The following is a 24,973-nucleotide window of genomic DNA, read 5'->3' on the forward strand; positions in this document are numbered from 1 at the left end:
ACCTGACTACAGTTACCTGGAGCGCAGATTGTTTCACAAGTTTGCCATATTGACTTTGCATTGTGATAATATGTCAATGTTGTGTTTACAGCTAGTTTCCAATGGCCCCAAGTGGCCAAAATAACAGGTTATTGCAGGTTCAAGTGTGTATTTGTTATAAGGGAAAATACTTGAATGGGACATCTTAGACAACGTTTTTCATCTGTGTGAAAGAGGTCAAGTTGATGTCCTTGGTATTAAAGGTGCTTTGGGTTCTACTGTCCTAGTTAAAGGTGGAGTCTGTCATCTCACGGTCTGTTAGCTGTCCATTCTGATCATGCTGGAAAGAAATCTGATATTCATACACAGTCCTGGCTCTTTAAATAGAAAACAAACAATGCCACACAACACTATTCCAGCAAGGACAGGGGAAAGGCCATGGAAGAATTACGAGTAAGGCAGTGGGAGCGAGAGGGGCGGTACATCTGCTACATGCTAAAGGTCTAAAGTGTATTTGTCGGGTTTGAGTTCAAATACCAAAAATCTTTCTCCAAAATTACAGACTCCACCTTTTAATGTAAATTCAGTGTATTCATGTTGCATGTCAGAAAAATAGCCCCTCAGTGGATAAAAGTGATTAACAACCACATGTCCAGATAGATGCATGACGCCAAACAGAAAGATGGAGTGCATGCAGTCCTGCAAACCTTTGATACAAATGGATTTGACATGAGGACCTTTTGATGAGTCAAATGAAATATGTATGTGTTTCTTAAGGATTCTGGATGAGATGGAAACAGTCCAGAGCCTCCTGCCGCCAAACAGCACAGCCCAGGCCTACGTCTCCCTCCTGAGTCGCATCACTCACTCTATCTTGGAGTCTGGCCAAGGCAAGTCAGCTTTTCCGTGTCACTGTAGGTGTTGAATCTCGATGAACTCTGATGGAGTGGAGGTTGCATTGTGCACTTCATTATTCAAGCCGATGCCAGCTAGATCAAGAGCTGTAGATCAAAGCAACACAATGTTTTTGTTGTTTGTAAGAACAAGACGCTTCGCTCCAAGTTTCACACGGGAGATTCATTTAGTATGTTTGACATTGAAATTGACTTCACTTTGTGAATAATATTTCTTGTAATTTCAGGCAACATGAGCCTTTGGGAATCTTTTGAGAGTGCATCAGTTGAAGATTTGCCCATACCTTTTGGCAAGGTATGGATCAAAACACTGTCACATGCAAGTTCATTAAGCTTGTTTGTTTTTTCAAGTGTAAATTTATTTTGTGACTGCAAGTTAAACATTACATATACTTAGAAATGAAATGCTGATGATACAATTTCAATGCCTTCTGTGTGAAACTATTGGCCAACATCCAGTTCCAAACCACACACATCTACAAGCAAGTATGAGTGTTTTGAAACGCATCATTTATCATTATGGACAGTCAAACAAAAACATGATTTATCTTTTATCGGTTATGAGTCCTGAAGTCAGTGTTCCCATGATATGTAATAAATCAAAGGGCATATGAAATACAATCCCCGTAGTTTAGGTTAGGCATTGCATCGCATACAATATGTGTGAACAATGTATTCCCCTTTTTCTCCCCCCGAATTTCCCCCTTTTTTTGCTTTCAGGTGGGCAAACTCTTGAGCATGCTTTGGCCACTTGTTGTGGGAGGCCCAGGCTCAGCTTCAACTGCTCCATCTCTGGGGGCCTTGGCACACCTTCCTCCAGTGCTGGAGGAAGTGATGACTGGGAAGGCAGACCAAGACACATGGCACAAGTAAGTTTAATTACCACTTCTAATTCAAGTAATTACTTGACGTTTGTTAGAAGCAAGTTGATATTATATTGCATGACTTGTATTTTTATGAGAAATTATATAGTTTTTAAATTTCACAATAGAAACCACTGTTTAGTTGCTTCTGTGATTGCCCTAAACCAAATTCCATGTGTGTTGTCACAGACTTGAAGAGATACTAGATGCCCTACTGTCAACCCTCCAAGGAACAGAGCAATGGGACAGTGTCCCATCTGTTATCCTAAAGTTTGAGAAAATCATAGGAAGTATGGTAAACAGCATGCAAGCGCAGAACGGTGAGGAGAATACTGAACAGCAAAGCTTTGGCCTACATTTGTTATAACCAAGACAAGGACAGACTAGTTTACCAGAATCATCACTGTTTTACAGTCATATTGAACTATGTTCAGTACAAGTAAAATATTAAACGCATTACTCACCTTCACACTTGTTTTAGTTATTACTGTCAAAGCAAACTTTCCCACTATGACACACCTGGAACATACCTCGAAAAAGTGTCTCCTGTACCATTTCATAAAAATAGTGATTTTTATTAGCTGTACTGCACTTTTTTGTTTTGCAATTCATGTTGGTGAAACCCTCTGTCATTTCTTTCTCCCAGGAATGATTCTAAGCCTTCAGATGCCTGTGGAAACTCTGATCAGCAAAATTGCACTGTCTGTGAATTCCAGTCATTTTAACTTGTCCGAGGTCTCGGAAAGAATGCAGCTTGCAATTGAACACACGGTGCTAGCCGCTAAGCAGGTTAGACTGCTACTGTTGTCCCCGGGGTAGCCTTTGCATATTCTGTGTCTCTGTGTTCTGTTTCTTCACCGTCATTTGTCATTTCACTTTTTCTGTGGCCAGGATAGCGTGTGAGAGAGTGAGGTGAAAAGTGAGCTCCTGTACTGCTGCATGACTCATTCATGCATTCTTGCAATCAACAATACCTTAGTTCTAAACAAGCGCCACACCTAATCTATTGATAGATTCCAAACACTTGACCGATGTAATCTTTCATCCATTTGCACATTTATTAACTTTTTTTTTCTAAAAGGCTTTTGACAGACAACGTTGTCATTTCAGGACACAGATAACATGTTGACGTGACTTGGCTGGTTAGCACATGACGTTATCAGGACGCGGCTGTCAACTCGTATTAGCTGGGATTTATTACTTAAATATTGTTTTACTTAATCTAAAGGTTAATAATATAAGTTGCTTAGTGGTAAGAGGTCAGTGGTATGAAGTGTTGCTTTGGACACTGATAAAAGGCTTTCTTGTTTTAAAAAAACAAACTTAATTCCTTGTCATATTTTGTCACACATGCTTCCTCATAGAGCCCAAGCAGCTGACCCAGTTTGTGTGCAGACTCATTGTGTGTGTGTGTATACACAGCATGTGTGGATGCGTACTTGGTATGTCAGTGTATGAAAAGCTGCGATACCTGTGTGAGACCTCTACCCTTTTCTTTGCTTCTCAGGCAACTCTATGAACAGAGAGAATATCAGATTCCCCTTGTGCCTTTACCTTTTGTCTCACCAACAGTTTGTTCTTTTTCCATGTCTGTATTGCAAAACTGATCTGGCTTTCTCTGAACAATACATATGAAACATAATAGGACATTGATCATTTCCTCTTCAGGCTAATGGCACATTGGAGTGCAATGAAGTTCTCAAGACCTGGGAGCCAGTGAGAGAGGCAGCTGGGTTAAGCCCCGACGCCATGGCTATGTGGTGCACCGTGAGCCTGCAGCCTGTTTTGGATGCCTATGCTGCAGCCCAGACAATCTACACGCACATGAACACGAGTGTAAGTAGATGCTTGGCAAATTAAAAGGGAAAGTGCAAACAAACAAATTTAATAGAGGAATATTATAATCTGCGTTTGTCTCACAAACCAAACTGTAATAGTAAAATGTGTGCCACAAATGTGACATTTAGTACAATTAACAGTTTTAACCACTTGGTGGCAGTGTTGATACGCAGACAAAGCTGCCACATTGCTAACAGTCCATCTCTGCTGTATGTTTCCTGTGCAGCACATGGGTGTGGGTCCAATGACTGTGAATGCCACATCTGCCCGGATTGTCAGGACTGTACAGTCTCTCTACCAAGTCAACATGAACAGCACAGTTGTGGCAGAGCAGCTCATTGCAAATTTCGTCAGCCAGCTCTCTAAGCTTGCAAGCCAGCCTCTGAGCCATGAAGCACAGCTTCACTGGTACAAGCAGTTCCAAGACATGCAGTTGCAAAACAGGTGACTATTTACAACCACAATACCAGTATGTCATTGCTAACAAGATGTGCCCTTCACTCCATGCTTAACAGGAAAATCCATCAGAAGAAAACATAGAAAAGATTATTTGTAGAGAATCTGGTGTCCCAGATCCATTAAGTGGTTATGGATGAGACATCACATTAAATTAACCCTGTCGACTCTCAAAACAATGTGTTGCATCAGTGCGTTAGAATAAAAGAGCAAAAGAGATTCGGGGAATCAGTCAGAGCATACTTTTGTTCCCAATTGTTTCACCAACCTGTAGCCTTTGTATATCAGACAGACCAAACCACACTGACCCCAAAGGTTATGAGGAAATGATGCAATCATATCAAAATACTGTAAAGCCATGAAACAAAACCCACCAATCATTCTGATTAACAATATTTTATCTGACTGTGGACATGTCCATTCTATTCTGTCAAGAGTCAGTTACATCCCCACACAGAATCATAGACACAGACTCACTTCTTCACTTCTCCACATTAACTCACCTCGACATTTGCTGTTAAAACATCATCCACAATGAACCAGTCAGACCAATTTGATCCATACCTAATTGCACAAGGAATTGGAGTGATCACATTTACATTCAACTTGATTAATTTAATAGGATTCTGGCTAAAACAGGCAGGCCTGCACAGATAGCAGCTTAACCATGATTCAGTTAGCTGAGACATCCTTTTAAAATTGATTTTCCATTATGCAAGCTGAAATAATGAGCCAGGCATGGTGACAAGGATCACATTTTGCATATCACAGGGAAATCATCCAGTCTGACTACATGAGTTATAGATCATTGATCACAGTGGAAAGACTATTAAGGATGAAATAAGAAAATTATGTGAATAAGTATAAAGCAAGATGATGAAGAAATATTACTTCTGGTCAAAGCTGAGGAATTCAAATTCTATGAAATCACTGTGTTCAGGAAATTAATCTAGAACAGTCCATTATCCATAGAAGTGCGTACAAAGTCTTACAATCATTACATATTTTTCTATTCGTATTGACATGTTTTACACATGACACTACAATCTACAGAATGAACTTGACATGCATTAAATGTCTCCTCTCGCCTTCAGTTTGTCTTCGTTCAAAATGCTCTCAGATGAGCTGGTGAATGTGGCCCCCTTCATCCAGCCTTACATTGAAGCTATAGAAAAATCCCTGAGCCATATCCTGGACAACTACCATCTCATTCAAGGCAACCGCTCATCCCAGGACCTCTTCGAAAAGGCAGCAATGATCTTCCTCTTCTCGGCAAACATCACGACAGACAACACGTCCCCCATGATGTGGGGAACGTTTTCCGGACTCAATGAAACATCTCTTACCGACATGATAAGGGAAGCGGTAAAACTGGTGAATGACATGAAGATATTTGGGAATGTGTCTGTGGTTTACCAAACCTTGGAGCAATTTATGAAGTCCAACGACTCAAGCGTGATTGTGCAGAAGGTGGCCGCGTTGTCTGCATGGTTGGGCTCCACTGAAGCATTTGGACTGGATCTGCTGACTCAGGCTCTGCCCAAAGTGTACGACATCCTCAGTCCTCTCTTCTCGGTTCTGACCCAGATGAGTGTGGACATGCCAGCAAACATGGAGCTGTTTAAAAACCTAGCTGGAAACATAATTGCAATGCTGAGGCAGTTGGTAAGCACTAGTGGTCTTCTGGCCCACATGGATTACCGTCAAAGTATGTCTCAGGGAGAAATGACAGCCGGTAACCATACGACGACAGTGAGGACCCGACACAGACGCCAGGCCCCGATGATGCTGGCAAGGGACCCCATGGATGACTTCATAGACCTTTTATACATCGACTACCCTGCAATGTTCAAAGCCATCTCCGTCCCTGCTACCGCAACTGAAATGATGGACACAGTCCACGTGTTATTTGCCAACCCTGATCTGAGCATTGTGGTGAAGAGAGCTACAAGCGACATGCCCTGGGGCTTGAACGCCACTCGGGAAGAAACCATTGATGCTGCTCTTGGACTGCTCTCCTTCTTCACTCTCCCTGGGGCATTTCAGATGTAAGTCTTATTTGCACCTTACCAAATATTGCTTTAGGGAACGGTAAAAAAAAGAAAGTACATTTTGCCTTATTTTCATGTGTAAATCCAGTATCTCGCTTCAGGTATGAATTTGCCCCAGCATCTAAAAACAACTGCTTTTTCCTTTGTTTTTCTTCCCCAGGTCATCAATGGATCTACTGACAAATGCCGTCGATATGCTTCCCAGTGGCTTTCCATTTTCCTCAGTGCTGAGAAATATCACCAGAGCACTTGCCCATGAATCTCAAGGTAACTTAGCGGTTCAGATCTTATGACTCACACTGGACCATGAGAGGCTTCTTTGACCAAAGGCAGATTTAAAAATGTATAAACAATGAGAAATGTTTAGTCATTAGTTAAATGAAGAATCCCTAAATGAATGATGCTTTATCCTTTTAGTTTCTCCAAATTAACTTTATCTACTGACTCCACAGTGAATTCTCTCCCACTCATGTCTAAGTGCTGCTGTAATGCAGAGCTCACACTGGCGCTGCAGCTTGTGTTTACATACCTGCTGCGACAGTATGTATGTATGTATGTATGTATGTATAAGCACAGCCTGCCAGCCTGTGCCATTAATAAGTCAATCAGGACGGTAGAGTGCCACCCCCTTTCTCTGACCTTCATGGCTATTAGGGCACCATTGGAAGACCATAAACTTTTTGTTAATGCTGTAGTTATTGTACACATGATTATCGTGCGGCATAATTCATTCTGGAGATATGAGGAATAAGCCTTCACATCAGCTTAGCTTGAGCTCCCAAAGAGCCCAAGGCCATATGGCCCTTCTCCAGTAGAAAGCCACTCAGCACCTTTTTAAATCTCATTAGCAAAGTAGAATTCAATCACTTATCCTGTCCGCCCGCGCTAAACGTCTCCCCTCGCACTCACACAAGTGGACATCTATGACCTCCTTTTAATTGGCATCTGTGCTGGTGTGATAATGTTTTTAGTGCATAGAATTACTTTGTAAGCAGCTGAAGCCGCTTCACTTCTCTGCAACCCCACTATTCTTCAAACACACACACACACACACACACACACACACACACACAGAGTGAACTGTTGTAATTGCAAAGGCCTCTAGGTGTTGAGCACCCTGAGATTAAACATCACCATTGTCTAATTTTGGCCTAATTAAATATTCTGTCATCACATCTTGCTGCCTGAGGTGTTGCCTTTCTTTGGGCTTGTCAGATGTGTTTTAATGCACGACAGCAGCTAGGACTGCCCGCCCTTCTGGCCCCATCAGTCCCGTACAGGGCTTTACTTTAAAGTACACCATGTGCTGCTTGTTGGCTGATGACGCTGCCCCGTAATGGTGCAAGTTGTAATGAAACCCAGTGGGATGTCATGTTATTCTGTCACCTTACAGACCGTATTGCCTTCTTTTCTCTTTCCGTTCACATCTTGCTGTCTAACTCTTAATAACCTCTCTCTTACCCTATTTTCCCTCTCTGATTCACTATCTGCCTCCCTTCAAAGAGAACCTGATGCTCATGCAAGAGACCATCCAAACAGCCGCTGATCTCCTTCAGATCAACATGATGGACCCGCAATTCACGGAGCATCTTGGAAACCTGAAATCCAAGGTCTCTGCACACATGCAACATTCATCCAAATAGGAAAAATAGGAATTAAAACTACTTAGCCATTTTACTTAGATGATGTACATGTAACCTATTGACTTTAAATCCACTCGCATGTACTGTGTGTGCCTATGATAGACGTGGTATTATCACGGTGGTCATGTTACATTGCGGGGGTGTCACAAATGTGATCACTTGAGATTTGACTTGACAAACTCAATAAAATCCTTGCAGCTTGACTTGGACACCAATGACTCGTGACGACACTTGGACTTGAGCCTTTTGACTTGAAAATTTGATTTTTCTAACACAAGTGTGTCGTGTAAAACGTTTGTTCATGAAGGCGATCAACTGCCTGGTACTGGAGGTAACTCCAAAAGTTGGGTTGTTTAAAGAAATCCTTTCTTGATTAACGCTAATTATTCCCAACTAGTTGACACTTAATTCCCCAGATCGACTTTGTTTCAACCAATCCGACAACATCCAATCAAGTTGCAGGAGAAAACCATGAGGAACTAACGTTACGTTACTGAGCGCCAGTTAGCGTTAGTTACACTCTTCATCATTACACTTGGTGAAGAGCACATTATGACTCTATGATTATGTTTAGGACTCTAAGGGCTTGACTGTCTTGACTTGGGCTTTGACTTGGGACTTTGTTGTGATGTGCAAAATAATTACTTGAGCCCATCTCTGCTTTGTTGTTGTTATGACACTGTTGTTTGAAAGTGGTCAAATTGGACGAAAATATAGCTAACATGGACATAAAAAAACACACCTTATTAGATTTTGATTGCAGTGTGAACCAATGGTTTTTTGTAGGTTGACTGATATGTTTTTTCATTAAATGACAAAAGATCTTATTTGTTGCCGGTGCCAAAAACAGCTCCAAATCCTAAATCACAAGTAGTCAATGTTTTGCTCAGACCTTTAAGGAAAGCGTGAAAGACAGAACCATCACCAGTAAAACCTTTTCAGAAAAACCCAATCAAATTCTTTAGTTGGATTAGAGTTATTTGAGTCACAGTGAGACAGACGTTGACAGGCTCTTACCTGTTCTGTATGTCCAACCAACCAATCTATGTTGCTATTGTTTGATCTTGAGATGTGACCAGAAACTTACTTGGTGCTTACGTGATTGGTTTATTGTAGGTGTGCACCTTGGAGGAAACTGAGTCTGTGCGTCTGCTGATGTGGGCCCTCTCCATTGAGCCCGGTCAGCTTTGTCACACTATTCTACCCAGCCTGAAGATGTTGGTTGAGAATTTGATGAGGAACACAACCTTTCTGAACGATGCCATCTTCCAGGTCGTCATCGGAGACCCTCAAGCCTACAATATCCAGTCAAATTGGTACAGCATTGTCTTCCTACGTAAACGTTTTTTTCATTCAAGGGTTTTCACAGCAATTAGCAGCACTTTGTACGGAGAACGCTGCTCTCTCCATTGTCTAGGTTTGTTATCTCTTTTATCCCTTTTGTATGATTTGGTAAATCGTGTTACGCCTTACAGAACGCACAACCTAGGATTTGAGAGTATTGAAGTCTGCAAAGAAATCTCTTGCTGTCTTTCTTTCCACCTCAGCCCTTTTGGCCTGGATGCTATTTATTTTATTGATATAACAATTATATTGTTAATCTTTATTGTATTCCTTGATTCAAGTGCATTTATCTGTTTGTGTCTGTGTGTATGTGTTTACAGGTCCTCTGTTTTAAATCAAGGGTTGGGCTTTAACATGAGCAGCCTGAAGTCTTTCAACATTAACATCACCTCACCAGGTGAAACTTTTCAGACAGATATTCTCCTCATTTCTGCTTTTTCCGCCACACAGATTGTACTTCTCACTGCTGTTTTTTGTGATTTTGTATGTAATTTCTTAGCTCGCAGACTATGAATAAGGAAAGGGACGGACACATTGGAAAGAAAAATAGTTTACAGTCAAAATGATACAATAATTATCCATTCGTAAAACAAAATTGCATATATCAATTTTGGAAGGAAAAAGAAAATGTAATTGTGATCCAAAAAGTAACCGTTTGAACTGTTTAAAATTCAGATTTAGGCTTGTGGTTAACTTTTTACTGAAAAGGATGATTCCTAGTGTATTATCTGTAGAGAAAAAAAGACCACAAATCTTGTTTCCATAGCAACAGACTAATTTCAGCTCACCTGTCGCTCACTTGTTATGATGCACCACTTTGCTTGTTGCTGAACTATCTAACAATGATAATTTACTACAGCGGCCAATTTCTCCACTGTCACTTTGTCCATGATTGTTGTTCGAGTGAACACTAAACCAGTGTGTCCTTCATTGTGACTGGTTGGCTGAGAAAACAGTTAATGTCATTCAGCGCTGTCCTTTCTGCCAAAACAGCAACCAGGTGCAGCTCTTTTCAAAGAGTGTTTCTTTTGTATAAACCGTTATTGGCAACTCGCAATGAAATATAAAAAAAGCTAGATCTGAATACACCGTGAGGCAGCTGTTCCACCTAACCAGGAAATGCAATCGGGATATAGTTTTACATTGAGGAATAGTTCACAAGACAACTCCTCAAATAAGTAAATGAGAAAGAAAACTGAAAGAAAAAGCAAATATGTCTTTGTAGAATTTCCACCATTATGGAAGTGAAATTGTACAGGTTGAATATAAAAAAACAACCAATCCATATCCACATAATAAAAAAATACACTGGTCAACTTGCTCTTGTGTCACTATTTCCTAGGAGTGGTGACGGTCGGTGAGTTGCTGAGGAATAAAACAGCCTTCGTTTTGGATGTTCAGCAACACATGGATTTTGACCCAGCTGCTCTCCGCCTCCTGATGGAAACCATGCTACCAAACAACAATTTAGAGGTGAGCCAGGCACATCCATACATACATTGTTTCCTTTATGGGACAATAGATACACAATTGCAGGCCTAATCAAAATCAATAAGTGGCTAGCCAATGTTCATGGGCCATTGTCCAGAGCAGACATGACTTAGTGGAATATAATTGCTTTCCTCTTAAAGTCTATGCTAGTCAGTTCACTGCAGATTATGTTGCAAAACAAATATATATCTTTAAAGAGTTTATCTGCTGCTGGTAACGCATTATTGTCTGCACACTACACAGGTAAAATAACAACACAAGATGCACTTGTACAGTAGCTGACCTATGCATCTCATACACATCCCTTTAACTTCTTTCCATAATGGCCAACTTTATGCGTTATTGCCCACCATTCTTTCAAAGCATTCAGAGCAGTAGGATTCGATTTGTTCCCGAACATACTACATTGTGTTATCACTAAATACAGGATACATCTAACCCACCAGGTTGTCACACTAGTACAGGGATTTGGAAGCCCATTTACCAAATAAAGCCTCAGATGAACAGTTTGAAAGTAGGAATCTGGGATCAGTTGACGCACATGACCTATTACCGCATGGTGTTAATGTTTAAGCCTGTCTGTTGTTCTTTGCACAACATACTTTCTCATGTGTTTCTGTTGCCAGTATTAACTGTTTCCATACACTCGTAATGCTTTTCAAACAGATCCTGTCCTGGTTGGTCAACTTGCGTCATTGCAACTCCACAGCAGCCTTGAAAATGAATGAGACAGATGTGGTCATCTTAAAGACCTTCTGCTCCTTGTCTGAAGAACAGTGGTACAGCTTCTCACTGCTGATGGCTCGCCATCTCAATACGCAGAAACTCATCTACAGAGTAAGACTGATTTCAGATTGAGTCTTTTGTCAAAAGAAGAAAAAAAACGAAACATGTGACACTTTTTCAAAACTGAATGCTTTTTTTCTGTATCTGTAAATATACCAGAACATGTGGGAAAGAGGTGAATGCACATTCTTCTGTAATGGCTGATTGGCTAAAGCAATCGTTGCCGTTGGGCTGTCATAAACATGTTTAATGCCAAAGTGTGTTAGAAAGAGAGAAATGCTTTTGTCCGAGAAAATGTTCACTAGACAAAGCTCCCTCACACCTTTACACAAATGGCATTTCATAACTGATGTTTTTTCTTTTGAGCTAAGACAGCTGTCCATCCTAAAAACTAATTTAGTTAACTCAATACAGTAGTTTAAAAAGAAATTAACAACAGCCATCTGTAATCGGCCTCTTCTATTTCAAGTGCAACATGGTCTTATTTTAATCATAAAAAGTAAATTTTTCTCATAAAAATCTAAATCTAATGCACTTGTAAAGACTAGAGAAGAAATTTAAAAAAAGCTGTGACAGTGAGGAAATTAAAACTATAGAAATATCACAGCTTGAATAAGAATGAATGTCCTTCGATCCCTAAGCATCAAATTACAGAGAGGGTGTCAAGGGTGCCCATTTAGCCCCACCCTTTTTGCATTATGTATAGAACCTCTAGCTCAGGCAATAAGGGAGGATCGAGGCATTAATGGGCAGATTTTACCTTTTCCCTAAGACTACAGTCTGATCAAATACTGTGAAACAAATTGACAACATACTCTAAGGGATGTAACCTACTGTCGAGCTAGTTAAAAACCCTGCTCTGTTGTGTGGCTCATAACAACCCGTCTTCTATTCGTTTTTTCTTTAACCTTACAAAAACACCAATAAGGAAGTTTAAAAAAACTGTAGACACATGTCTGAATGCTGGTTACTGTCTTTCAGATGGTTTTGTCTGAAGAAATGCAGAGCATGGTGGGAGTTATGCTCCAGATTGCTGAGGTTACAACCAACATGATGGAAACAATTCTTCCTGCCGTGGATCAGCTTCAAACCTTCATGCTCTCCATTGAAGACCTCAACCTGGTGGCCAACAGCGAATTTCACCAAGTATATAGTCTTTGCTATTGTACAGTGCATTACCCACAATGTATTCATGTGTTTATCTATCTATGTGTGATTAATAAACTAGGTAATGCGGTTTCAGTGCTCAGAAATATCCCTGTGGCCTTACTGCTAACACAAAACTGGTGCAGGCAACATCACATTTTCTTGCTGATGCTTGTTTTAAATGTTGTTTGAGGGCCTTCAGTTTTGTATTCCCATTTGCATTACACATATTTAATGTTTAATTCACGAAAATCATTAAGTAATAAAGGTTTCAATCTCTGTTTTTCCCCAGATGGTGAGAGGGCGGAGCACCAGCATCTCTAGCAGAGCTACGTTCGTCACCCTCTCTCGAGCGTTGTGCAACAAGGGTATCCTGGCTCTGCTTGGAATCTCACAACTCCCCATCACGACTGAGCCCAACTCCGTCTTCCCCGACCAGATCCAGAGGGAGCAGATGATTGAGAGGTTCAAGATTCCACCAAATGCCAGTATGTTCAGGGGAGGGAAGATTTGGGGCTTTTGCAAACTGAATTTTATCATCAGTGCAGTCGCCATTTTTAACTGTATATTTGGTATTGTTATTCAGTCTTTTTCATAGCATTTCTTTGCTCTAGAAATCATTCATGGTTATTATTATTTTATTACAAGATATACACAATAAAATTGAATTATAAGCCTAAATCGCAAAATTGGCAATGACAGTAGAGTATCATACGCCCTAAACAATTTGCCTTGTATGAAATAGGGACACAGGTGGACACTTCTCATGCTCACAGACAGTGAAAAACAGTGACACAGAAATTCTAGCTAGTAACTAGCTAACTGCTTTTAGGAAGTGGCGAGTCACCAATAATAGCTAAACATTTTCACCAACTTTGCTCCCTCAGGACTTTAGAAAAAGATGTTAAGTTTGCTCACTTCTTTCTTTGTTCTATTTTTCTTATCATAATAAAATCCCAATAAAAGACCACAACTAACAGATTAATAGTTCCTATCATCCAGTGTAACTACATATTTGAGACCATTTGTAAATATTGTACAGTAGTCTTCGGGTTGTCTGGGCTCTGGAAATCTGGTATTTGTGGCTTTCACAGGACTGAAGTCTGTCCAGTCATGACATACAGGGCCGAATGACATGTTGGACGGGCTATCTGCCAGTCTACTGTTTTTCCAATGTTGCCGAAGCCAGCTTTAGGAGACTAATTTATGTATTGTTGGTCTTTTCATGGAATTATCAAATTACACCTGCCTTATCCTTCAACCTCAAAAATAATCCTCAAACTGTCTAAATATTTTCAATTAAAACATTTCGCCCTTGTGAATACTGTTTGTCTAATTGATCTTGTCTTTTCTTGTGTAGCTCCCTTCTGTATGGACATGTACCTGGACATGGTCAATACCACTGGAGGAGCCATCGCCTGGGCCTTCCTCAAACCAATGCTGATGGGACAGATTCTATATACCCCTGACACACCTGTCACCAGGGCCATAATGGAGAAGGTATACAGCACATTAAACATATCACTGCCATCTTCTCTGGGGGTTAGTACCTTCACAACCTTTTATGAACGTAATGTTCTAAATCCGCCAAAAGCCCTCATCTGAATTTGTCATGTTTTAAACAGAGGATTTTACCACTTCTATTTCTACCTCATCTCAGCGATAGTTACTTCTGTAGTCTTCATGCACCCTGACTGGCATTTAGTAAACAATAAATACTGTGTTTCAGGGAGTATACACATATTTGTATGCAACGCCATCTTCTACTGTGATTCTATTTTGAGCAATCCACACACACACACACACAAACACAGCCATTACCCAGCCATTTCACAGGTTCTTGACTTTGTCCTCTCCTTGTCCAGGCCAATGCCACCTTGCAGGAGTTCGCGAATCTTAAGAAGTACTCCGAGGACTGGATTGAGTCCTCCAACTACATCATAAAGTCTGCCGGAATACTCACCCACACTTTGCCAATGCTGAAGGTACAAAAACTCTGTCTCCTGTATATCTAATTATTCTCCCTGGCTCGCTGTCGGCTCGCTGAAATTCTGGAGATAAACTTTGCAGTGGTCTGCGACGAGTTTCAGCAGCAGAATATTGATGTCGCGCATTGTCTCTCCCACTCTCTCTCCCCTCCTGTCAGAATTCCCTCGGCAATCCCTTTGTGGAGAATTTCATTGAGCTACAGACAGACATCAATGTCGGCAGAATGAAGGAGACGCTCAGCAACTTCTGTGAGTGAGCATTTGAAGGTCTTACTTTTGTAAGCTTCAGATATTAGGCTTACCTTTACATTCCTCTCTGACTTATTGCTTTTAAAATATCCACGCTATTAGAAAATAGGACTGCTCCATAGGTTTAAAGGAAGCATTGCACTCAACATGCATTTCTTAAGGTGTCTCTCCATTATGTGATCATGTCAGTCCTATTTTCCACAAGGTCTGACTTTGACGTACAGGTATTTAATTCGATTACATGGTATTGTCAGGCCATATTACTTTCTAAGTGAACATATAACAAACAGGGCAAGACATTAAACTGACACTGCAAATGTCCTTATTTACATTTCAATTTGCAGCAAATCAAATCTGAAGCTGCACTCAGAGTTTCTTTAACCCGGTCAGTAAGTTTCTAAATATCTTTTCTTCCAAAGCTAACATGACTGCCATGCTGGAGACAAACAAACACATCATGAACCAGGTCACCACTTTGTCAAGCATGATGGTGAACATCTCCTCCTGTGTCAAGTTTGACCGTTACCGTGGTTACGACTCTGCCGACGAGCTGAACGCTGTAGCTCGGGACCTTGCCAAAAAACGTGATCTCTATGCAAGTGAGTAAATATTGGGTATAATGGACAAGCTTTATTTGGAAGGAGCAGACTCATTCAGTCCTCAGGGTTCATTAGGACAGTGCATCCACAACCTGCAATGATTTCTGATATTAATCTTCCCCCTTACACTGTCCCTTTTCTATCTTAAGAGTTTGTGTGTAAGATAACACAATGTGTTATAATCCAAGCCTGTGACAGAGACAAAGTGTCCACCTTATCAAACAGTGCTTCCTCTAAATGGGTCTTCTCTGTTGATAATGAGTTGAGGTGAGGACGCTTATAGAAGATCTGATAGTTTATCTAGGACAAGGAATATAAGAGCTAGTCTTTGAATTGTCGTTGTTCATATAAAGTGTGTGTAGTGAGATGCTGCAATCTGTCTTTTAAGGTGTCATCTTCAAGCTTCCCAAAGACGAGGACTCATCCAGGAAGCGTCAGGCCAGGTCTTCCTCTGCATCCTCCCTGCCTCCCAAAGTCAGCTACACTATCCGCATGCACATGGACAACGTCATGCGTACTGACAGAGTCCGGGCACCTTATTTTTATAAGGACAACCACATCTCGGCCAGGCAGACGCTGCGCTACAACCGAGGCTTCATCTACCTGCAGGAGAACATCGATCGAGCCATCATTGAGACCCAGACTGGTCACAGAGTCACAGAGCCAGCCGTCCAGCTGCAGCCCTTCCCCTATCCCTGCTACTCTCGGGATGAGTGAGTCTCCTGAATACATGGATGCACACTCATATATGCCAACAAGCACCCACACATACAGTATGAGCATGCTCCGGTATGGACGCATGCATAGAAACGTGAAAAGATCCTCAGTGTCTCTGAGGGGTAGTAAAGGCATTGATGTGGAATAATGCATGCTCTCTCATTATTCATTTGCCACTTGGGACTGACAGTAAATAGTCATTCACAGGAATCTTTCACATTATAATTGGCTGCGCACTATGTGCATGAATATTCACTTTTATTGTGCGTTCATCTTTGAAGACCATAGACGCATACACTCAAACAACCTTCAGGCTATTCAGGAACACCTCTCATCTCTGTCGTATGTATCTAAATTAAAAAATGTCTTGTGCATCTATACACTACATTTTTTCCAACAATTCACACGGGCCAAGGTCTCTGGCTGGCTACCTTACGATCAAGTATAAGATATGTTGAACCTGCCCTTGCTGTCGTTCCGATTTATTACTCAGCAAAACAATTTCTGACATGAGCTGTGAAATATAGCGTAGTATAAAACACAGCAGGCACTGAATTCCTATGTATCAGGCCAAAAAATGAAATGAAATGAAGAGACATTTTTTTGCGTAAACGATAAGAGGATCAGAACACGGCTGTCAAAAATCTCCAAACCCCCCCTTTGATATTGTTCTTCCGCTCTTCATCTCTGTCTCTCCTTCAAGTCAGTGACTGAATGATGGGCCTTTTCATCTGCTGTTGTTGACAGTGATTGGATGTTAGGTTTTCTAGAACTGTGCACCTCTGTAAGTTCGCACCTCTGTATTCCCCAGGTACCTGGAAGCCATCTCTTTTGTCTTCCCTCTCATGCTGATGTTAGCCTGGGTGCTGTTTGTGGCAGACTTTGTGAAGAAGCTGGTACATGAGAGAGAGCTGAGGCTGCATCAGGTAATGCATTTTTTACTTGAAAAAAAAGATTAAACCTGCGAATGACTTCTGGGTTTCTAAGATGCCTTGTGGTGGTAGACTTACTGAACATTTATTTTTGTGTTTCTCTATGACATTTACATTCACATACATCACATTATTGACATGAATAAGTTAATTTTCATGACCAGTTGCCAGTGTGATAAGCAGAGCCTTTCTCTCTGAGTTTTGAACACAGCATCACATGTAAACTCTTCCTACCCTAGACCCTCCAGGTTTATTTGCTGTAAACATGTACAAGCACTATAGGCAAGCAAGCAAGCACATACACCATATTGTTAACTGGCTTACTGTGTTTTCCCATCCATTGGTATTCTTGCTTTTCCAACAGTACATGAAGATGATGGGAGTCAACCCGCTCAGCCACTTCTTCGCTTGGTTCCTGGAGTGCACCGCTTACTTGGTGTTGACCATCATCTTCCTCACAATTGTGCTGAAGTACGGCAGAATTTTGCCCAACAGTGACAGCTTCCTCCTTTTCCTGTACCTTTGCGATTATGGTTTGAGCATCCTGTCCTTCAGTTACCTCGTCAGCTCCTTCTTTGACAAGACATACATCGCCGGCCTTAGTGCAAGCCTCCTTTACATCCTCAGCTTCTTCCCCTTCATTGTGGTCGTGGCCGTGGAGACAAAACTCACCTTTTCCCAGAAGGCCGGCCTGGTGAGAAACCTCCTCTGTCATGACTCATGTATATTAAACTAGTAATGTGATATAGATACTGAGAAGGGAGAGATAAGAAATTACACAAAGTCATTTAATTTTATTCCAAAAATTGTATTTACTTTATCCATTTACTCTATCCAATAAAATAACTTGACTAACATTATGATTCGAAATATATTACTGCAGCCTCAAAAAGGCAGTTAATTTATGAAATAGTCTGAGTAAATGGAGGCTTTAGCCTCCAGTTGTTTTCCATTGCAGGGTTTTATTTTTCATTTTGGCAGTAGTGCAGGGCAAACTGACAGTTTACAAATATTTCTGTTGATAAACTTAATACACACTATTTTGTATTTGTGTGCATGCTGTCTGATATGATGATTAATTGGAGGTCAGACATCACACCACTGCGTAAAGTTTTGAGTTGAATACAACTTTTTTAATATCACAATGACAAAGGTATATCACTTCATACTACACAATGTTATCAATACCATAGAAGAGAGGTTTTATGGAAAGGCATTGCTGAAAAACAAAAGATATATTGTCTCACTGTAAACTATAATATGTCTCCCCTTTATCTACAGGGTTTGTTTTCCCCAACCTGTTTTAGTTATGCAAGTCAATATGTCTCTCGGTATGAGACCCAAGGAGAAGGTATGTGTTTGTGGACATCTGCATGCATCTGACATATAAGCTGCTTTAGTCAGTGGGAAGCAAATTAAATCTTCTCTTGCCTCTTCAGGTATTCAATGGAGCAACTCATACATCTCGCCCATCGCTGGAGACACGTCCTCGTTTGGTTGGCTGTGCTGGCTGCTGCTCATCGACTCCATCCTCTACTTCATCATCGGGGCTTACATCCGCATGGTCTTCCCAGGTAAACTTTACAATCATACAAGTCTTTAAAACTTCAAGCACAATGATCTTCAAGTCAAGGAGTCTTACTTAGAATATTTCAAAACTTTTTCCAATCATTGGTATTCACTTCTCTATCCAGTTAATTCTAGTAAAAGGTTGATCGGAGACTTTCTTAATGCTAATTTGCTCTACAAATGAATGTGCTCAGCTGTTGAAGGGTAATGGCAGTATTAGCACACGGTATAACATTGTTAGCATAATCGTGATATTATAATATTAGCTCTCTAGCTATATTAATAAATGATTGGGAGTAGATGGATCAGTCACTGTGGAAATGTTTTTAATTGAAGGATAACTCAGAAGTAATTTTATTACATTGTTTTACTTGTTTCTAAGCAGTGTTTCACGTATTGTATTTATTAGATGTCTTGGGTTCTTTATTTAACCTTCAGGAAAGTACGGCATCCCCGCCCCTTGGTACTTCCCCTTAAAGGCCTCCTTCTGGGCCGACCTGTGCTGTTGCATTAAGCCGAACAGTAAGGTGGGCAAAGGGCTCCTTTTCATCAACATCATGCAGGATAACCAGCCCGTCTTCTCCAACGACAAGGGAAAAGGTACAGGGGGGGAAAAAATGACATTGTACTATCTCGTGGAAGATAGCAAAAAGCAATGCTGTCTCCTCCGGTCTTGTGTTTTAAAGCAAGAACATGATGTCTTTCCTTTTATGTCTTTTTTTTGTGCTAACCCCAACACCTCACTACATTTACTGTCACCCTCACTCTTCATTTAATTCCTGTCCCCTGTGAGTTTGATTTACAGGTTGCTTCTGTCTCCATGTTTCTCTCAGGCCACAGCACTCTTTCCTCTCAGGCAGGGGAGGATTTCTCAGAGCTCCCAGTGGGTGTTGCTCTCCATGGTCTCAGCAAGATCTATGGCGACCAAGTAGCAATTCAAAACCTTAATGTTTCTTTCTACGAGGGCCATGTCAGCACACTGCTTGGTCACAATGGAGCTGGCAAGACCACCACCATGTATGTGTGGCACAATCTTTCTCTATTTCCACAGTATCAGCTAGTCGTACAATGAATAAGAATGCATATACTGTATATAACAATTCATATACTAAATGAGATGTCTTTTACATTTTATTTTGTGCATCTCTTTAATCAACACACCCTTTAAAAGGGTATTCTGCTGACAGGGGGATTGTTTTGTCCAAATCTGGTAAAGCTAATGCACCGTTGTAGAGATTAGCTTTACAGGTTTTCATTAACTGGAGCACTTAAATTTACATTTTTAATTTGAGAAATGTTGCTGATGCTCTTATCCAGAGCAGTGCAAAATGAATGCATCAGCGTTAAATGTAAAAGAAAAGGGCTGCAGAAAAAGCAAATGAAAGAGCTTAAATATTATATTATATACTTTTTTTCCAAATATGAAACATGAAATAACCCCAAAACAGAATAAACTCACATTGTAAATGATCACGCTTTGTGCTTAGGTCTCTCCTGACTGGCCTTTTCGCACCATCTTCGGGCACCGTTGAAGTGTACGGCAGAGACATGCAAACCGACATCAATGCAGTTCGCAGAGAGATGGGGGTTTGCATGCAATATGACGTCCTCTTTGACCACATGACCACCAATGAGCACCTGCTGCTCTACGGCCAGATCAAGGCCCCACACTGGTCGATCGGGGAACTGAATGAACAAGTCTGCAAGTGAGTGACCAATCATCCATTACAGGGAGCATGCTCAATACGATAATGCACACTGTCTAAAAGATGTCAGGGGTTCTGCATAATGTAGCAGTGGTTTCATTGTATTACTTGTTTTGATGAAATACATCAGGAAATAGACCTCAATTGCTCGGCCAATGTCATGCTCGCCAATAGAAAGGTAATAAGGTCAGAGGTCACCATCCATCCTTAACAGTGACTGGTTACACAGGGGACATTTATACAGATAACAAGTACTATTCAGATATATTTACTTCCTGTAGTTTACAGGTATATCTATGCAATAATTCAATTTGTGTTGACAAAATAATCTTTACACTTTGAAGAAAATATCTGTCTGTGGCATAAAGCAATGGGTTGAACCAACAGTTGCATCCTAAGACTATTTCTGGAGGGTTTTTGCATGACTAGAGGAGCAGCAATAAGCCTCAACTTAGATGCAAGAAACTGAACCTCTGCACCGGTTCCTTTAGTTCAGAAACCCACACTCGGGAACTGATGGAAGTATAAATCGGAAACTGGGTTGTAAAGCTCATAACAAGTATGTAACATGAGCTTTGTGTTAAATGCTTTTCCATTGACTCCCCTACCAGGATCCTAGAGGAGACAGACATGTACGCTCACAGACACAAGCGGGTGGGCACCCTGTCAGGTGGCATGAAGCGCAAGCTGTCAATCTCTATTGCCTTCATAGGGGGCTCTCGCTTGGTGGTTCTGGATGAACCCACCACTGGAGTTGATCCCTGCTCCAGGCGCCACATCTGGGACATTGTTATCCAGCACAAGAAAAGTAAGTCTCTAGGACATCCGCATACATTTAACACTAATTCATGAATTACTATAACCACCTGTATTATTGCTGTTCTCACTAATAATAAGAATGATGATGATGATAAAGGGAACAGGAAGAAATGGCAGAAGAAGAAAAAAATAATATATATAAATAATCCAGCAAAACAAGCAAAGTATTCTCTCCTTTTATGTCACGTGTGTTATGGTTGTGTGGTGTGGAGGACCCAAACGCACGCTCACGCAGCAGTTTGCAAAACTCAAAGTGAGGATCTTTATTTTCCTAACGGGTCGAGGAAAAAACAGCAAAGAATAAAACAAACAAAACAATGATCAGAATAGTCCAGCGGATCCAGAAGCGAGTCTTCCTTCGCTGGAGTCGGGAGGGAAACTCGACTGAACTCTAGTCCTTGGTACGAACGGGATCGGTAGAAACCTGGTGTTCCCAACACACGGTAAGGAACCAGACTGGTGACCGGAACGATCTGACAACGCGCCAGGGAATGCCATGGTCCTTAAATCAGCTGGCAGCACTTAGAGCAACGAGCCACAGCTGAGCCAAAGGAGAGGGACATGGTAGTGGGCGGAAACCGGGGGTGGAGACAAAAGCAAAACATTAAGCACATGGCACACAACAACAAACCAGACAGGAGGGGAACAAACAGGGGAGCCCGCACTAACAGCAGACAGGGATCCTAACAACGTGGGGTCCCCCAAGGATCAATACTTGGCCCGATTTTGTTCAGTTTGTAGCTGTCTCCCTGTATGTATGTATGTATGTATGTATGTATGTATGTATCAGCAAACCCGTGGCAATATTTACTGTTACTTTATTTTTGTCTTAAAAATTATAACAATCGGGATTCCCTACAGTGCTGCCATCAAAGACTAAACAGCCTCTAACCACTAGCTTAAAATATTCAGCCAGACATCTAGTAGCTCAGAAATATTCACATAAACCTTTTGTCTGTCAGACCAGCGCGCCCCCAAATCATTGTTGAACAACTTATTTACGCCTTATTCATGCTTTCATTTTCTCTCACCTTCACTACTGCAATTCATTAAGTACTACTTCCTCAATCATGCTGCAATTACTCATCTACAGTTGGTGCATAATGCAGCAGCAAGGCTTCTGACAAACACTCAGAGAGCATATCTCATCAGACCTGGCTGAATGACATTGATTCCCATTTGTTTTGGAATTTGTTTTCCTTAATACTTTTAAGCCCCCCGTGTTTGTCTCTGCTATGTATTTATGATGCAACTCTTTATGCTGCACCAAGACCCCAAACCAAATGTTGTGAAAAGTTCCACAGAATAAAAGGAGTTCACGCTTTTCAGATCAAACCAGCTAAAACTGTCACAATTTTAAAAAGCTTTAAAAAAACATGTCTGTATTGGCAAAAAAAACAAGTGGTTTAAATACAAGTAGTTAACAGTAATTACACATTGTTTTCCACTGAAAATGCCTCCCACTCCGTATTGCCTAAGAGGGACAGGAGTGGAAGAGCAGGAACCGGGAGCACACCCTGGAGGGCTTTTTTATTTTTCATGCTTCTGACTTTAAATTTAGCATATAATTAATCGAAAAGAAATCCAGTATGTTTTTCTTTAGACTGTCTTAGAGTTGCAGCATTAATAGCAAGAAGACTGCTAAATGTCATATAATTGTAGCTGTGGAAAAATATCCTGCATAATTGGCCCTGTCTCAGATGTTAGTGAGATTTTGGTGCCAGGGGAATCTATTTCAAAATAAACTTTCTTCATTGCTTGCTGTTTGTGCGCCTTTTCCTCTGATGATTTCGATGTGCACGACACAGCTTGTGTGCGACTTTGTCTTTGTGATGTCTGGTTTTTGGTTGTTTATTTGGATGTGTGTTGTTGCATATGTGTGTATGTCTGCTGCTACACTTAAAAGGCCAACGTGAGCTCACTAGGATAAGTAAATAAGGAAAATAACTTTTCCATTATACATCTAGATAGGGCGTCTGTGTTTTATCACCCTTCTCAAAACTTGAAACTTCTACAGAGTACAACAGATTTCCTTGGCTGGTAAAGATCTCACCGTGTGGATTTTCATGTATTACGTTTCTTTATATTCACACAATGCCGTTGAGCTTCCATTTGAGTTGTAGTTATGGGGTTCTGAATGGTATAATGATCCTTACACAAATAATGCAAATTGTTCTATGTGTGTGTCTTGTAGACCGCACCATCATCATGTCCACCCACCATCTGGATGAGGCTGAAGTACTGAGCGACCGCATCGCCTTCCTGGAGGAAGGAGGTTTAAAATGCTGCGGATCCCCCTTCCATCTGAAAGACAAGCTGGGTCAGGGCTACAAGCTCACTCTCACCAAGAAGGTATTCATCCTGACGAGCATACAGTCACAATGTTCGGGACATTTTTTTTAAAACCGGTCAAATAATCCATGTTTCCCTGGTGCTCCGTGTTATCATTTTACCATATGTGAAGGTTGAGTGATTGTGAGCCACAACTTTCAGTTGAGGTAGTAAAATATATATTGTGCATTTTACTCAGGCTTTCTCTTAACAAGGACTATGCACAGCCAGCATAAAAAGTAACATTCCCCAATACATTATGAAGGAGCTGGCCTGTTCATGTGTAAATATATTCTTGTTTTATTGTTGCCACATCAGACACTAGAGTTGAACACAATACATATTGCAATAGTGTGATGTATATCAGATATATTGAAAAACTGCTAAATAGGTTCAATTTAACACACATAATTATCTTCTTCTTCTAACTGGTTCATACCTTTTTAAGCATAATATATCTTAAACTGCTTTCTTAATGTCGCTATTTCCATATTTCTTCCTATGCTATTTCTTACCAAATTGATAAGAATCCTTCCATCCCATATAGTTGTGTATATGCCAGTTTCACAATTTGGTCAAAACTAAAATTCCCTTCTCTATTTTGGCAGATTATTTTCTGTTTTTGGCTCTATCAAACGCCTTCTCTATGTAGTAAAATTCAGAAATGGATGTAGTTAGCGAGGGTAGAACAGTTGAGCATACACAAAAAAACAGAAATAATAAGAAATATACATTTGAAGCCACTGGCAGATGATTTCTAGCTGTGCAAGGTAAAGCTGTGTAATCTTGATGATAATAATGTTAATCTGTTCCTGCTTTCCTCTCCGCAGATGGAGAATTTAGAATCGGAGCGGATTGACAACGCTGAGCTGAAGGTTTTCATCCAAGCTCATGTACCAGAAGCTCGACTGAAGGAAGCCCTGGGGAGCGACCTGGTCTACTCACTGCCCCCCTTTACTTCATCCAATGCCTCCTCATACCGCTCCCTTCTGACCGCGCTGGACTCCAACCTGGACGCCCTACAGTTGGGGGGCTATGGCATCTCTGACACCACCCTAGAGGAGGTAAGCTCATACACAACCACACACAAAAATGTTTACACTGCAGACACAAGGGAAACAAAGTTTCCACTGTGTAGTGCTCATAACCATGATCAATCATATTGACACAGAAGCAGAATCACAAGCCGTAAAATTATTCTGATAGGCTTTTTCACATACACAGATGATCATGTGTTGTGTTTGTCTGTCTAGGTGTTTCTCCAGTTGTCTCCTGGAAGCACAGAAACTAGCACCCCCCTTTCCATCTCAGAGACGATTACTGACACTGATTCCATTGGCAGCTTCCCTTCAGACTCCAGTGGAAGCATCTCCAGCTTTAGTGACACAATCAGTGAGTAAAAGGATGCATGATGGGAACACTTTGTAAAACTTCTATTTTAGATTTTGATAAGCTAAAGTATTTGAAGTATACTTCTACTGAGCTACAGTAGTTCAACATCTTCTACATTTTGATGCATTGCACTTTAGTGATCCAATCTACCCATTAACC

General features: G+C 40.9%; 1 protein-coding gene across 2 annotated transcripts in view; it reads left to right on the forward strand.

Annotated features, from left to right (window-relative positions):
* Positions 1 to 24,973, forward strand: part of abca12 (ATP-binding cassette, sub-family A (ABC1), member 12) — a 57,323-nt gene that overhangs the window by 15,186 nt on the left and 17,164 nt on the right. For both annotated transcript variants that reach the window (XM_034560962.1, XM_034560963.1), the window contains 32 exons: positions 757 to 869; positions 1,121 to 1,188; positions 1,614 to 1,762; positions 1,946 to 2,076; positions 2,403 to 2,545; positions 3,425 to 3,592; positions 3,822 to 4,039; positions 5,146 to 6,099; positions 6,263 to 6,369; positions 7,606 to 7,712; positions 8,862 to 9,061; positions 9,410 to 9,486; positions 10,432 to 10,562; positions 11,247 to 11,417; positions 12,348 to 12,512; positions 12,805 to 13,000; positions 13,873 to 14,012; positions 14,378 to 14,497; positions 14,659 to 14,749; positions 15,169 to 15,348; positions 15,737 to 16,061; positions 16,877 to 16,991; positions 17,362 to 17,691; positions 18,279 to 18,348; positions 18,437 to 18,571; positions 19,005 to 19,166; positions 19,400 to 19,583; positions 20,054 to 20,272; positions 20,884 to 21,080; positions 23,286 to 23,443; positions 24,253 to 24,486; positions 24,676 to 24,814. In XM_034560962.1, coding sequence (XP_034416853.1) covers positions 757 to 869; positions 1,121 to 1,188; positions 1,614 to 1,762; positions 1,946 to 2,076; positions 2,403 to 2,545; positions 3,425 to 3,592; positions 3,822 to 4,039; positions 5,146 to 6,099; positions 6,263 to 6,369; positions 7,606 to 7,712; positions 8,862 to 9,061; positions 9,410 to 9,486; positions 10,432 to 10,562; positions 11,247 to 11,417; positions 12,348 to 12,512; positions 12,805 to 13,000; positions 13,873 to 14,012; positions 14,378 to 14,497; positions 14,659 to 14,749; positions 15,169 to 15,348; positions 15,737 to 16,061; positions 16,877 to 16,991; positions 17,362 to 17,691; positions 18,279 to 18,348; positions 18,437 to 18,571; positions 19,005 to 19,166; positions 19,400 to 19,583; positions 20,054 to 20,272; positions 20,884 to 21,080; positions 23,286 to 23,443; positions 24,253 to 24,486; positions 24,676 to 24,814 — 5,897 coding nt within the window. The remainder of the gene's footprint in view (positions 1 to 756; positions 870 to 1,120; positions 1,189 to 1,613; positions 1,763 to 1,945; positions 2,077 to 2,402; positions 2,546 to 3,424; positions 3,593 to 3,821; positions 4,040 to 5,145; positions 6,100 to 6,262; positions 6,370 to 7,605; positions 7,713 to 8,861; positions 9,062 to 9,409; positions 9,487 to 10,431; positions 10,563 to 11,246; positions 11,418 to 12,347; positions 12,513 to 12,804; positions 13,001 to 13,872; positions 14,013 to 14,377; positions 14,498 to 14,658; positions 14,750 to 15,168; positions 15,349 to 15,736; positions 16,062 to 16,876; positions 16,992 to 17,361; positions 17,692 to 18,278; positions 18,349 to 18,436; positions 18,572 to 19,004; positions 19,167 to 19,399; positions 19,584 to 20,053; positions 20,273 to 20,883; positions 21,081 to 23,285; positions 23,444 to 24,252; positions 24,487 to 24,675; positions 24,815 to 24,973) is intronic.

This window comes from Cyclopterus lumpus, chromosome 21 (genome assembly GCF_009769545.1).
Source record: "Cyclopterus lumpus isolate fCycLum1 chromosome 21, fCycLum1.pri, whole genome shotgun sequence".
NCBI classification, from domain to species: domain Eukaryota; kingdom Metazoa; phylum Chordata; class Actinopteri; order Perciformes; family Cyclopteridae; genus Cyclopterus; species Cyclopterus lumpus.